This window comes from Pristiophorus japonicus, chromosome 7, assembly GCF_044704955.1.
Source record: "Pristiophorus japonicus isolate sPriJap1 chromosome 7, sPriJap1.hap1, whole genome shotgun sequence".
In the NCBI taxonomy this organism is placed as follows: Eukaryota; Metazoa; Chordata; class Chondrichthyes; family Pristiophoridae; genus Pristiophorus; species Pristiophorus japonicus.
The window spans coordinates 230,163,425-230,178,669 of NC_091983.1; the positions used below are offsets into that span (position 1 = coordinate 230,163,425).

At 44.6% G+C, this 15,245-nt stretch overlaps 1 protein-coding gene across 1 annotated transcript in view; it reads right to left on the reverse strand.

Moving 5' to 3' along the window:
- Window positions 1-5,878: 5,878 nt before the first annotated feature.
- LOC139266689 (heme-binding protein 2-like) overlaps window positions 5,879-15,245 on the reverse strand; it is a 72,864-nt gene continuing 63,497 nt past the window's right edge. Inside the window, exon 4 of the mRNA XM_070884279.1 lies at window positions 5,879-6,044. Within this exon, the coding sequence (XP_070740380.1) occupies window positions 5,879-6,044 (166 nt within the window). The remainder of the gene's footprint in view (window positions 6,045-15,245) is intronic.

The following is a 15,245-nucleotide window of genomic DNA, read 5'->3' on the forward strand; positions in this document are numbered from 1 at the left end:
GATCACCAATGTATCCACTATTTCTAGGGCTACTTCCTTAAGTACTTTGCGATGCAGACTATTAGGCCCCGGGGATTTATTGGCCTTCAATCCCATCAATTTCCCGAACACAACTTCACGTCTAATAAGGACATCCTTCAGTTCCTCCTTCTCACTAGACCCTCGGTCCCCTAATACATCCGGAAGGGTATTTGTGTCTTCCTTCGTGAAGACAGAATCAAAGTATTTGTTCAATTGGTCTGCCATTTCATTGTTCCCCATTAAAAATTCACCTGAATCCAACTGCAAGGGATCTACGTTTGTCTTCACTAATCTTTTTCTCTTCACATATCTATAGAAGCTTTTGCAGTCATTTTTTATGTTCCCTGCAAGCTTCCTCTCATGCTCTATTTTCCCTCTCTTAATTAAACCCTTTGTCCCCCTCTGCTGAATTCTAAATTTCTCCCAGTCCTCAGGTTTGCTGCTTTTTCTAACCAATTTATATGCCTCTTCCTTGGATTTAACACAATCCTTAATTTCCCTTGTTAGCCACGGTTGAGCCACCTTCTCAGTTTTATTTTTACTCCAGACAGGGATGTACAATTGTTGAAGTTCATCCATGTGATCCTTAAATGTTTGCCTATCCACCTATCTGCGCAGTTAATTCGTCCACCTTATTCCGAATACTCCTCGCATTGAGGCACAGAGCCTTCAGGCTTGTCTTTTTAACAGTCTTTGACCCTTTAAGATATTTGCTGCAATGTGGCCCTTTTTGCTTTTTGCCTTGGGTTTCTCTGCCCTCCACTTTTACTTTTCATCTTTCTATCTTTTGCTTCTGCCCCCATTCTACTTCTCTCTGTCTCCCTGCATAGGTTCCCATCCCCCTGCCATTTTAGTTTAACCCTTCCCCAACAGCAAGAGCAAACACTCCCCCTCGGACATTGGTTCCAGTCCTGCACAGGTGCAGACCATCTGGTTAGTACTGGTCCCTCCTCCCCCAGAACCGGTTCCAATGTCCCAGGAATTTGAGTCCCTCCCTTCTGCACCACTCCTCAAGCCACATAGTCATCTGAGCTATCCTGCGATTCCTAGTCTGACTAGCACATGGCACTGGTAGCAATCCTGAGATTACTACTTTTGAGGTCCTACTTTTTAATTTAGCTCCTAGCTCCCTAAATTCGTCTTGTAGGACCTGATCCCATTTTTTACCTATGTCGTTGGTACCTATATGCACCATGACAACTGGCTGTTTACCCACCCCCTTCAAAATGTCCTGCACCCGCTCCGAAACATCCTTGACCCTTGCACCAGGGAGGCAACATACCATCCTGGAGTCTCGGTTGCGGCCGCAGAAACGTCTATATTCCCCTTACAATAGAATCCACTATCACTATTGCTCTCCCACACTTTTTCCTGCCCTACTGTGCAGCAGAGCCACCCATGGTGCCATGGATTAGGCTTCTGCTGCTCTCCCCTGATGAGTCATCCCCCTCAACAGTACCCAAAGCGGTATATCTGTTTTGCAGGGGGATGACCCCCCTATCTGGCTGTGTACCCTTTACCTGCGGTTATTGTTATTGGTTGGGTGAAACGCACCACCAAACTTCTCAGGCATGTTCTCTTAGCTGATTCATGGTTAACACACGAATAGACTTGCTGTGTATCGGGGTTTCTAGTTTCTGAGTATGATTAATACATGCTGTGGTCAATGGCTGGTTGTTGGATTGATTTTTATATTCAACAGTCCAACACTAGAGGGAGCCGTTGCCTTGGAAACTGTTGGAGTGCAGGTTAAATCTTGGGAATGAACTGCAGCTCCTCAATCCCTGTAAAATGGGAGACTCCCTGAACTTATCTTAGACGTGAAGCAATGACACCATCCTATCCGATGTCTTCACCACTGATGTGTTGATGATATTGCTGGGACGGTATATAGTGGGGGTGGACCATATGTGGGAGGGTATCGTGGGGGTGGGGGTGGTGTGGGAGGGTATAGTGGCGGTGGGGGGTGTGTGGGAGGGTATAGTGGGGGTGGGAGGTGTGTGGGAGGATATTGTTGGGGTGGGGGGTGTGTGGGAGGGTATAGTGGGGGTGCGGGGTGTGTGGGAGGGTATAGCGGGGGTGGGGGGTGTGTGGGTGGGTATAGTGGGGGGGGGGGTGTGGGTGGGTATAGTGGTGGTGGGGGGTGTGTGGGAGGGTATAGTGAGGGTGGGGGGTGTGTGGAGTGTATAGTGAGGGTGAGGGGTGTGTGGGAGGGGATAGTGGGGGTGGGGGGTGTGTGGGAGGGTATAGTGGGGGTGGGGGGTGTGTGGGAGGGTATAGTGGGGGTGGGGGGTGTGTGAGACGGTTTGAGGTCTGTAAACTTATTGCCCTTCCTTTCACAGGTGCCTCCATTTAAAAAATGAGTCCTACACGGCCCAATCTCCAGTCCTCCGGCCCTCATCCACCCTCAATAGAGGCCTGAAATATATTATCTGGGGCCTGGGCAATTTCCTCCCTCATCCCCCCTCCGTTTCCCGCTGACCTCTGGCTCGGCCCACCCATGGGGCCACTGGATTTTTGGCCCTCCCAGTTCGGTGAGCGACCCGTTAGCACACATTGAGCACAGGGCAGCTTGCTGACTGTATGTTAATGAGGCCCGAACCCAACACTGGTTTGGGGCCTCTCACTCAATCTATTGAGGGGACACACCGCCAACTTCACTCCCGTTTGAGTGAAAACCGTGCCCCTAGTTTTATCCCACACTCCGGCTATTTCCCCACACTTTAATATTCCTCTTTATTCCAGAGAGTAACTCTGTAATAAAAGCATTCATGGACTTTGCTTCAACACCGTGTTGTGGCAGAGAATTCCACATTCTGACCACACTCTGTATTGGAGGAGAAATTCAACTCACAGCCTTCTGTTTTGACCAGGAGGGAGGGGGTGGCCTGGAGAGGGGTAGGAACCGGTTGGGAGGGGGAACGACCAGGTGAGGGGGAAATGACCGTGAGGGAGGAGACCGAGTGGAAAGGAGGAGGGAGATGATTGGACGGGAGGGAGGGAGCTTATCGGAGACTGGTAACGGTCTTCGACACTGCAGTGGGGCTGGGAGGGGATCTCCTGCACCTTGTGGTTCCACATTCAGGTAAGTGTTTTTTAAATGAACCTTTTTGTTGGCAGCCTCCAGTGGTCCCTTTAAGGACCGCCAGCTAGGCCGCAGGTTCCAGAGAATTTAGCCGGCCCGACACCAGAGGCGTCCGGTACAATTTACTACAGGCATGAGGCCTCCTATTGGCATATGGAACGTCCACTGATGGGACTGCAGCAAGGGTTTATTGTGTGAAAATTCTGCTGTTCCTCCTCCTCCATAGGACAGCACAGAGAGGTGTGTCCAAGGTGAACCCCATACCTTCTCCAGTTGTTCTGAGTATGAGGGGAGTCCGGGAGGACTAATATGAAACTAGTGATGTGATCAGTAACCAGTTCTGTTTCTGAGTAAGAATCTAACATGAGACCAAGTGTTTGATGCATCACCCTCTTTATTTCACAGTGAGAATACATTCCCAGCAGTTTGAAAAACAAAAGACAATCAAAGGCTAGAAGACAACGGCTTATTTTCTGAACAAGAGAAGCCTGTGAATGGGCCGCCTGTTAACAGGAGCAATATCTGAATAGATCATTTTCTCAATCACAGATTCAGTCCGTGTATATTCCAAGTGTGAGTGCCCAGTATAGGTGTGAGGAGATCAGAATCTGAACTTTAGTCCATCTTCAGTCCCTGGATCCTAATTTTGGATTGGGATTCATTCTCTATTTTAAGGAGCAGTTTTAACCTTGGCTGTGAGGAAAGATTGGAGATCTTTGGAACAGAGGAGGCTGAGGGGAGACATGATTGAGGTGCATAAAGTTATGAGGGGCCTGGATAGAGTGGATAGGAAGGACCTGTTTCCCTTGGCAGAAGTGTCAACAACCAGGAGGCATAGATTTAAAGTAATTGGGGGGAGGTGTCGAGGAGATATGAGGGGAAATTTCTTCACCCAGAGGGTGGTGGGGGTCTGGAACTCACTGCCTGAAAGGATGGTCGAGACAGAAACCCTCACCACATTTAAAATATACTTGGATGTGCACTTAAAGTGCCGTAACCTACAGGGCTCCGGACCAAGATCTGGAAAGTGGGATTAGGCTGGATAGCTCTTGGTCGGCCGGTGCGGACACGATGGGCCGAAATGGCCTGTCCGTGCTGTAATTCCGATGATTCTATGAACACCTGTGCTCCCAAAACCTTCCGCTTCACTCTCCTCACCTGGGCCCATCTGTTTTCTGAACCTGTGCTGATCTGAGTGAGGCCAAACTGGATTGAGAAACAACCTTTCTGCTCATCCCCACCACAATGTCCAGTGTTTGATTATCAGGAATGGCAGGAAAAGGGAATACTTTACTTCCCACAGAGAGTGTCCCCATTAGCAGGTTTCTCCAGTGAATGTGTTGCTCTTCCTACAGTGCACAGCGTGCAGTCGACACAGTCTGTTATACAGTCCATTCCCAGTATATTTCAGGGTACAGGGGACAGAACAATTTAAACACAGAGGACATTCTTCAAGGTGATGTGATGAAAGGCTCAACATTTTACAAATGGTGAACACACTGGGTCTTACAGTTTAAACATTCCCTTGTAATGAAATGATTCAATGTGGAACTAACTCAGAGTGTGAGAGCCCAGGTACGATCCCACATCTGACCACTCCATGATTTCACATGTAACAACTTCAACGCTCTGTGCTCGGCAACACTTCCCATTTTCTATTGGCTCTTTTCACATCACCTTTCAATGTTCGGGTCAGCATGACTGGGATAAACATAAACATAATCCATCGCTGTGTGAAGATTGAACATCCTGGAACTATATCTGGTAACAGAACCATCTCAATCTCAGTCTGTGCACCATTCATTTAAAGAAAGTTTACAGAAAAGGGAAATTACTGCAGTGATTAATCCCTGTTGCCCCAAGGAGGGCCCACCACCCATGTACAACTGGGTTTACCCTGTGTCTGTGCAGTATGGGGACTTTAAACTAATATCTTTGTGACTTGATGGCTCTGTTTCTAAACCCCAGGTTTCTAACCAGAAATGTTTAAATGTGGATCTTCCTATTCCTGGCTGAGTAATTCTCCTTTATCTTTCAGTGCGGTTTCTCCGCACTTACACAACTGCTCGATCACCAAAGCTGCCCCTCAGAGGTGGTCAGTCAGCAATGAATCTGGGACATTGGCAAATAACTTGGAATTGAAGGGGGCACCTAATTATAAACAATATTAAAAGGAACAACAGCAGCCAGGACCCCTCTGCCAGGGACAGTCAGATCTGCCAGGGCCAGAGCCCAATGTCTGGTTAACGTGTGGGTGGAAGACCACGTGGCTCCCCAACATATTACATCTGGGAATGACAAGGAGGTCGGCCCCCTGGTGATAACCCGGGACTCTCTGCCACAGGACGATAAGTGGTGGTACATTGAACTGGGCACCTGGAAAGAGCTGTTGTTTAGACTCAGCGCACAAAACCAAATAATGTGAACACTGAATGTAAAATACAAACCAGGAACTGGCAAAGAAAAGCTCAGTGTTGGAGTTAATGTAGCTGAATAATTCTGAGTAAAGAAGCTCCACCTCACAATGCAGCATTGTGGGTGGGAGACAAACACTGGCAACTGCCAGTAGGGGGCAGTATTTATAAACAGGGTCACCATGCACAGGGCTCTGGAGATGGGGCATGGGGGGAATCGTTCAATATCCCAATACTGGCACATGCTCAGGGTTAAATCCAATGTGTACTAGGTGGGAGGTCAAAGGAGGTTATGAATAGAGTTAAGCACATCTCACTGTTTGATGTCTGTAAAGGTAACAGAACCTTCAGAAAAGTTTCATTCTCCTATCTTGTTAAAGGCTACTTCCATCAGCCCATTTGTGTTAAAGAAAACTAGGTGAAAGAAACTCCTATCGAAGGATTGCTTGTCTTTTTCCAAGTCATTGAGGAATTCAATGACACGTCCTTCGTATTGTTGGTCGTCAACTTTGGTGTCGAAAGTCCTGCAACAGAATTCAGAATGATTACTTTTTTCTTCCTGGCAGATCCAGTCTGGAAACCAATCAGATTGAAAGGAAGATAGGAACAGGAGTAGGCCATTCAGCCCCTCGAGCATCCTCTGCCATTCAGTTAGATCCTGGCTGATCTGCACCTCAGCTCCATTTACCCGCCTTAGCTCCATATCCCTTGATACCGTTACCCAACAACAATCTCTCGATCTCAGTCTTGAACCATCCAATTGACCCAGCATCCACAGCCTTTTAGGGGGGAGAGAGTTCCACATTTTGTGTGAAAAAGTGCTTCCTCATTTTGTTGCTGAATGGCCGAGCTCTAATTTTAACATGATGTCGCCTTGTTCTAGATTCTCCCATCAGAGGGAATAGTTTCTCTGTATCTACCTGATTGAATCCTTTTAACATTGCAAACACCTCATTCTGGTCACCCCTCAATCTCCTATACTCAGGAGAAGACAAGTTGAGGCAACCTGGCTTCAGAATTTAACCCTCTAACCCGCGGTATAATTCTGGTGAATCTGCCCTGAAGCCACTCCAATGCCAATTTATCCTTTGTGAGGTGCGGTGCCTATAAATGAACGCAGTACTCCAGATACAGTCTGACAAGTCTCTGTTCAACTGAATTATCACTTCTTCCCCTTTGTACTCCACTCCCCTCGAGATAAAGGCCGACATTCCATTGGTCATTTTCATTGCTTTTTCTGTTTGTTGGCTCACTTTAAATGATTGGTGCGCTTGGATTCCCAGATCTCTTTGCTCCTCGACAGTTTCCAGTTTCTCACCATTTAGAAAATACTCCGATTTATCTTTCTTTGGTCCAAATTGTTTTAGTCAGCTGTGGCTCAGTGGATAGCATGCTCACCTCTGAGTGAGAAGGTAATGGGTTCAAGTCTCACTCCAAGGATTTAGAGATATATAATCATAGAAATTTACAGCGTGGAAGGAGGCTATTTCGGCCCATCGTGTCTGCGCTGGCTGACAAATAACTATCCAGCCTAATCCCACTTTCCAGCTCTTTGTCCATAGTCCTGTCGGTTATGGCACTTTAAGTGCACATCCAAGTACTTTTTAAATGTGGTGAGGTTTTCTGCCTCTACCATCCTTTCAGGCAGTGAGTTCCAGACCCCCACCACCCTCTGGCTAAGTATGCACCCCTCAACTAACCTCTAAACCTCCAAGCAATAACTTTATATCTATGTCCCCTGGTTGTTGACCTCTCTGCTAAGGGAAATAGGTCCTTTCTATCCACTCTAGGTCCCTCATAATTTTATACAGCTCAATAAGGTCTTTCCTCAGGCTCCTCTGATCCAAAGAAAACAAACCCAGGCTATTCAATCTTTCCACATAGCTATAATCCTCCAGTCCAGGCAACATTCTCGTAAATCTCGTCTGTACCCTCTCTTATGCAATCACATCATTCCTGTAATGTGGTGATGAGTACTGCACGCAGTACTCTAGCTATTGCCTGACTTAATATAGTGTTTTATACAGTTGAAGCATAACCTCCCTGCTCTTCTATTCTATGCCTCAGCTAATAAAGGCAAGTATTCCTATTGCCTTCTTAATCACCTTATCTACCTGGGCTGCTACCTTCAGGGATCTGTGGATATGCACACCAAGGTCCCTCTGCACTTCTCAGTGTCCTACCATTTAATGAGTATTCCCTTGCCTTGTTAGCCTTCCCCAAACGCTTTACCTCACACTTCACCATGTGGAAATGTATTTTTATCTAAGCTGTATCACACTGTATTTTTGTGCCCTTTTTGATATAAAACAAAATGGAGTCCTGGTCCTTCCAGAAATTTCTGCAACAGACAGTCGGTTTGCATAAACAGCTAAACCTGGCTTGAAACGGCTGATAACTAATCAATGGTCACCAGACAGTTAGGAGACAAGTCCTGCTGAGACAAGTACCACCCATGGTGCTCTCCTATTGTCCATACAACACCAGTTCCACTCCGCCCCACCCTTTTTGAAATACTCAAACCACCAGCCATTATCTCTTGTACAGACCTCATCCATTTGATGCACAAAGATAACTGACCAGGAAACTGGACAATCCTGACACAATTCAATGCCGGTAATAGCTCATTACCACACTCTTATCGAGTAATGGCTGACTGGCCAACTAATAACCCTGACAAAAGGAAATATTTGGAGACCATGTCAGGACAAGGATGTCGTAATTAACTCTTTATCTGTATTCACTGACTGTAAGACGGAGCCAATACACAGGATGAGGCCATAACTTGGGTTTTTATTGTATAAATATCTCGTGAAGTTGTACCATTTCGAAGGTGTTCACTTAGCCATTGATGAGTGAGACCTTTCCCTTGCTAGCAAGTAAAATTAAAGGAACATCTGCCGGGCTGAAGGTGTCTGAGTTGTATATTGTGAGTCGAGATTTCGACAGTTACATCTTGGAGGTTCCACCGAGATTGCTTACTCTCTAATCTGTGAGTTAAATGGATGTGGGCATAGTGCCTCTTCAGTGAAGGGTTTCACTGGCCAGAATAAGGTGAGCCTTTTTCTCACAAGAGGTTTCTTCACTGTTGAATCGCATATGTAATCTGTTGACTACAGGGGACGTAATACGATCTACAAGACTCGACATTTGAAAGCTAAAGTTGTTTTTGTGATCATTTCTTTCTCAGCTTGCAAGCAGAAGGGATCTGGTCCTGGAAATATTTTGAAACAGCCCGGGGAGATTTTCATTAGGAGTTAGATGTAGTCCTTACTACTAGGGGGATCAAGGGGTATGGCGAGAAAGCAGGAATGGGGTACTGAAGTTGCATATTCAGCCATGAACTCATTGAATGGCAGTGCAGGCTCGAAGGGCCGAATGGCCTACTCCTGCACCTATTTTCTATGTTTTAATTTTTCTAAAATGGTTCTTATGTGATAAGATTAGGAAACGGTTCTTATGTGATAAGATTCGGGGGGAAAAAAGCGCTAATCGATCGACAGTTCTTATGTGATATGAGTTAAGGTAATGGGACCATAAGTTTTATAAGTTTTATTAGGATAAGTTATGGACTCGGTCTGTAGTGGTGTACAACGCAGACTGAGAATTGATTATTTATTTAGATAGAGTTTAAGGTTATGATTTGTATACTCGCGTGAATATTATTTGTCCTAGTTGTCCTTGTTATACTGTTGTGTTTAAAACCTTTGTGCGACATTGCAATTAGAGAAACGGGAAGAGTCACTCGGGAAAATTGTGATTCAGGAAAACAAGGATTGATTGAGAAAAGAAACAGTAACTGATTGATCAACTGCGGTTGGTTCGTGCCAACATCTCTCACAACCCAGACTGAGCCCGAATTAAGAGCCTTTTCAGGCCACGTAACAGCCAGGAGAAATGGGCGTAGAGAACTCGGTTGGCCAAGAGGATTGTGAGATCAGAAACTGTGGAAAATCTTAATCATTCAGAATGAATGCTGGAGCAAGTAAAACACCACAAAAGGGCACACCAGCCTATTTTATGCTCCAGAATTGTGGTCAGTCTTCAATTGAACACCTAAAAAAAAAAAATGGGTAAAGTGGACTAAGGATGAAAACAGGCCATTTCCACCTGATGGTTCATTTAATTTAGAGAGAACAACATGTCTCGAGGAGTGTCTTATAAACAGAGACCCAGAAGAGGTAAAGAAAAAAAAAAGGAAAGTAATAGAAAAGGCCTGGGTTCCGATTCTTCAAGCCCACGTAAAATTAACAGAGAAAGCAAATCAATATGTAAGAAAAAAAGAGAACGTGATAGTGACTTATGGATCCAAAATAGAGCTGGCCAACAAAAAGCTTTGTTGAATGAAGAGAGACTTTTGTGAATGTCTGTCTTTGAATGAGAGTGCTTGTGTGTGTTTTTTTTTGACTGCGGAATTTTTCATGTGTCTGGAAGCCTGTTTGGAAAGGTGGTGGAACTGCCTGTTTGTTTTAGCTCCAGCCACTTTTTCAAACAGAGTGAAGGTTTTTTTTTAACCTTTCGTGGTGTTGTCCTGTATGTGGGAAGTTTAAGACATTTTAAGTTAGAAACGCAGGTGTGGATTTATTCGGATGAGGAGTTACAGAGCTAGGAAATGCACAAAGGATAGGTTTGTTGAGATATGGTCCCGGTGGTTAAAAAGAAAGAGAATTTATTTGACACGCCCACTTAATTGTCGAAAGAAGACACGCAATCATTGATTACATTGGGTTGAAAGACATAAATTTAGTCTAGGAGTGAGTTTAAGAACGGGGAAGGAAAGTTTCAATGCCTTTTTTAAAAAAAGCCTTTGTGGGTCTCTCGAGGTTGCAGGCTGGGGGAGTACGCTTCCATTGTCCTTTGTGTAAAACCTTGACGCGAAAACTTCTAGCTCAGTAAGAAGATTTTTAAATAAAAGATTGGCAGTATAAAATTTGAAATGGGATTTTGAGATATTTCAGGTGATTCTCCTTGATCAACATTTTGGGTGTATTGAAAAAAGCTTGGGTTTGGAAGCCTTTTAATAAAATTATAAAACAAGTACTTTGCATTCTGTGATCTGTGAATCACTATAAGCATAAATGAGAAGTTCGTGTAACACTCCGATTCTTCCGGTTTAGAAGCCCAATAGTGACAAATGGAGGTTTGTTCAAGACCTACGAGCTGTGAATGAATCTACTATATTCTCACAATGCTAAAAGAAGGATTTGGAATCAAGTATCCTGGAATGGTCGCTCACTTCAGCACCAGCCTTGGGATTACCAGATTACACTAAGACATTCAACTTATTTGTTCATCACAAGTCGGGTTTTGCACAATCTGTTTGGACTCAGTTACATGGGGACAGGCAGCCACCGGTAGCGTATTTCAGTGCCCAACTAGACCCAGTGGCACGCCGACTACCAGGATGTCTTCCTTCATTGGCAGTAGCTTATTACCCTGTACAACAGGCTCAGACAATAATTCTAAATCAGCAAACCGTTTTATATATCCCACACTCTGTCGAGATTTTACTTACTAAATGTGCCACCCAACACCTAACTTCTGCAAGAACCACTAAATATGAAGTTGAACTGTTATCAAATCCGAACCTTATCATTAAAAGATGTACTACCTTAAACCCAGCCACTCTATTCCCCACGGAAGAAGACGGCGAACCTCATTCATGTGAAATGGTAACCGAATTAGTGACTAAACCACGTATCAATTTAACAGAAGTACCAATGTGTAACCCTGATCTAGTGTACTATGTTGATGGATCAGCCTTACGAAATGATAGGGGCCAACCTAGAGCGGCTTATGCAATTGTGACCCAGTTTAATGTTGTCGAAACAGCCTCTCTTCCAGACTCCTTTTCAGCCCAACAAGCCGAATTGTTTGCGTTAACTCGAGCCTGTATTCTGGCTGAAGGACAAACAGTTAATATCTACACTGACTCCAGATATGCTTTTGGGGTATCCATGACTATGGACAAATTTGGAAAATTCGCAGGGACCTGACTTCAGGAAACACTATCAAAAATACAGAACAAGTGGAAAATCTCCTGCGAGCCATTCAATGCCCCTTGAAACTTGCCATTATCAAATGCCAAGCACATACAGACCAGTCGAATGAGGTGGCACTTGGGAACGCCAGAGCTGATAATGCAGCTAAATCAGCAACTCTGTCAAAAGGGGGGATGCAGGTGTCATTGTTCCCACTAAGGAAAAATAATTGCTCAGACCCGCCACCCACTATTAATGACGTGCTGGCCTTTCAGACACAGGCCAGTACGGAGGAGGTGGTGACCTGGACGAAGGATCAATGTTATAAAAATGCAGAAGGAATATGGGTTTACCATGACGGCCGCGTGGTGGCGCCCAAGTCCTTACTTCCATGGATTGCCCGATGTGTTCATACATTCACACATGCGGGAAAAGAGGGGGTGGCAGATTATATTTTGGCAACTTGGTATGCACCAGGTATTTCGGCAATTGCAAAACAAATCTGTGAAATTTTGTTACCTGTCAGACAATGAATCCGGGTAAGACGGAAAAAGTAGAATCTGCCTCCCACCCAAATCCAGTGGGGCCTTTTGTACATTTATAAATGGATTTTATTGAATTACCTATGTGTATGGGATTCAAGTATGTATTAGTTATTGTAGATGTGTTCTCTAGATGGATTGAAGCCTTTCCATGTAAAAAGGCCGATGCCACTACTGTTGCTAAATGTTTGTTAAAAGAAATCATACAGCACTTCGGAATCCCTGCTAAGCTTTCAAGTGATAACGGGTCACATTTCACAGGAACTGTTATAAGAGAAATGTGTAAAGCTTTACAGATTAACCAACATTTTCATTGCAGTTATCATCCACAGTCTGCTGGACTTGTTGAAAGATATAATGGAATGCTTAAAAATAAGCTGGCAAAATTATGGAATGACACTGGACTGAAATGGATAGAACTGCTGCCCTTAGCCTTGATGGTAATGCGATCTGCAACCAACAGAACAACAGGCCTGTCACCGCATGAGATAATTATGGGATGTCCCCAACAACTACCTTTTACAGCACCATTTACTGCAAAACAAATGGACATCCACAAAATGGAGGAAAATATGTTAAATTATTGTATTGCACTAACCAAATGTATTTCCAGCTTTCATTTGCAGGTAAAAGAAGCTCAACTCAAGCCAGCGGAAGGGAAGTGTCATAACCTGGAGCCCGGGGAATTCATTTACATCAAAATCTTTAAAAGAAAAAGCAGTCTACAACCAAGATTTGAAGGACCATACCAGGTCTTGCTGGTGACTAATACTGCAATCAAGGTAAAGGAAAGACCAACATGGATCCATGCGTCCCATTGCAAAAGGGCACCCGACCAGGGGGAAGGGAAGAAGGAACCAGAGGAACAGGAAAAGGAAGACTGAATAAGGAACTGTACGGACTATGGGGACTGATGGTGCTGGGCTTGACAGGGTTTTGCTTTGCATTATTGATTATACCAGGGGTACAGACACGCAAACGAAGGGAACTGCAGGTAAACATATTTATGGCGCTGAGTCATAAGTATGCTCAGGACAGAAACTTGTCTAGTTGTTGGATATTTTCCCATGTACCTGTCCACTCAGAAGGGGGTATTCCACTAAGAACCGTCCCCTTTAACGAATCAGAAATGGTAGAGTGGTTAATTGTGCAAAATAGAACAAACCTAACCAAGGTGTCAGAAACGAAGGATCTAACAGAATGGACGTCACCAGGGTATAAACTTACAACCTTCCAGAGATGGTACCAGCCAAATTATAATAATAACCATCAGCCACCCTTCCTAAGTACTACTCCCGGAATAGGAAATCCTGAAGGTATAATAAGTCTAGTGAGCAATGAGACTAAAGGACCAGAAATGGGACGCAGCAAGTGTTCCCAAATGACTAAATGGCAAGCCACAACAAATCCCACTGATGGAAGAAAGATAGCAACCGTTAGCTGGACAATGGTCCATAACAAAGCCTCAGGTGAGACCACTCGAGTATGGATGGCACGAAAGGACCAGAAGCTGACGTCCTATAATTGCACCTAATTTATTTGTGGCCATAAAGCCTACCCATGGTTACCAGCCAACTGGACAGAGTCCTGTTACTTAGGATATGTGGTACCCTTTATCAGATCAACAAAGACTCTAAGGGATGACTAAGGAAGTCATAGATTTAAACGGGATTTGACATGGCTAAATGGAATATTCAAGGTAATGGTGCCACCCTATGGAATAGCATCAACCGAATGGCAGTTACGGCAATGGGCTAATTTAGTCGAATCAGTAGCCAATGCAACTTCCCAAGCCTTCGAAGGGGTGAATGATGAAATGGTAGCCATTCGAACAGTGGCTCTCCAAAATCGTACGGCCTTAGATTATCTTCCAGCCAAAGAAGGAGGGACATGCGCATTAATAGGTGGAGAATGTTGTACGTATATCCCGGATAAGTCAGAAGAAATCGGCAGTCTAGCTGAATACATTAGGAACAAGGTAATGGAGTATAAACAGACAGTTGGCCAGGACGGTACCACCTTGTGGGATTGGGCATCGGGATGGTTGGGACCCCTAGGGAGAAATGTGGTACAGGGTTTGATCATATTCCTGCTGATAGTCTTTGCCCTATATCTTTTATTTGTCTTGGTTAAGTGTTGCTGTGCCAGGTTGGGAAAAACCGTGTTACCTACCGAGGCCACGACTAGAGTTTTGGGAGCAACAACAGCTGAAAGTTCCTGCGTGGAAATAGAAATAGAGAGACTATGCAAGATCAGAATGGATTAAGTTGTCCTTGTGAAGAACAAAATGGGGGAATGTGGAAATGTATTTTTATCTAAGCTGTATCACACTGTATAATTGTGCCCTTTTTGATATAAAATAAAATGGAGTCCTGGTCCTTCCAGAAATTTCTGCAACAGACAGTCAGTTTGCATAAACAGCTAAACCTGGCTTGAAACGGCTGATAACTAATCAATGGCCACCAGACAGCTCGGAGACAAGACCTGCTGAGACAAGTACCACCCATGGTGCTCTCCTATTGTCCATACAACACCAGTTCCATTCTGCCCCACCCTTTTCAAAATACTCAAACCACCAGCCATTATCTCTTGTACAGACCTCATCTATTTGATGCAAAACGATAACTGACCAGGAAACTGGACAATCCTGACACAATGCAATGCCGGTAATAGCTCATTACCACACTCTCATCAAGTAATGGCTGAATGGCCAACTAATAACCCTGACAAAAGGAAATATTTGAAACCATGTCAGGACAAGGATGCAGTAATTACTCTTTATCTGTATTCACTGACTGCAAGATGCAGCCAATACACAGGATGAGGCCACAACTTGGGTTTTTACTGTATAAATATCCTGTGAAATTGTACCATTTCGAAAGTATTCACTTAGCCGTTGACTGAGTGAGACTTTTCCCTTGCTAGCAAGTAAAATTAAAGGAACATCTGCCAGGCTGAAGGTGTATGAGTTGAGATTTCGACAACCAGATTGGATTCCATCTGTCACTGTTCTGGCCACCTGACCAGTACATTGATATCTTCCTGGAGGCATAAGAACATAAGAACAAAAGAATTAGGAACAGGAGTAGGCCATCTAGCCCCTCGAGCCTGCTCCGCCACTCAAAAAGATCATGGCTGATCTGGCCGTGGACTCAGCTCCACTTACCCGCCCGCTCCCCGTAACCCTTAATTCCCTGATTAT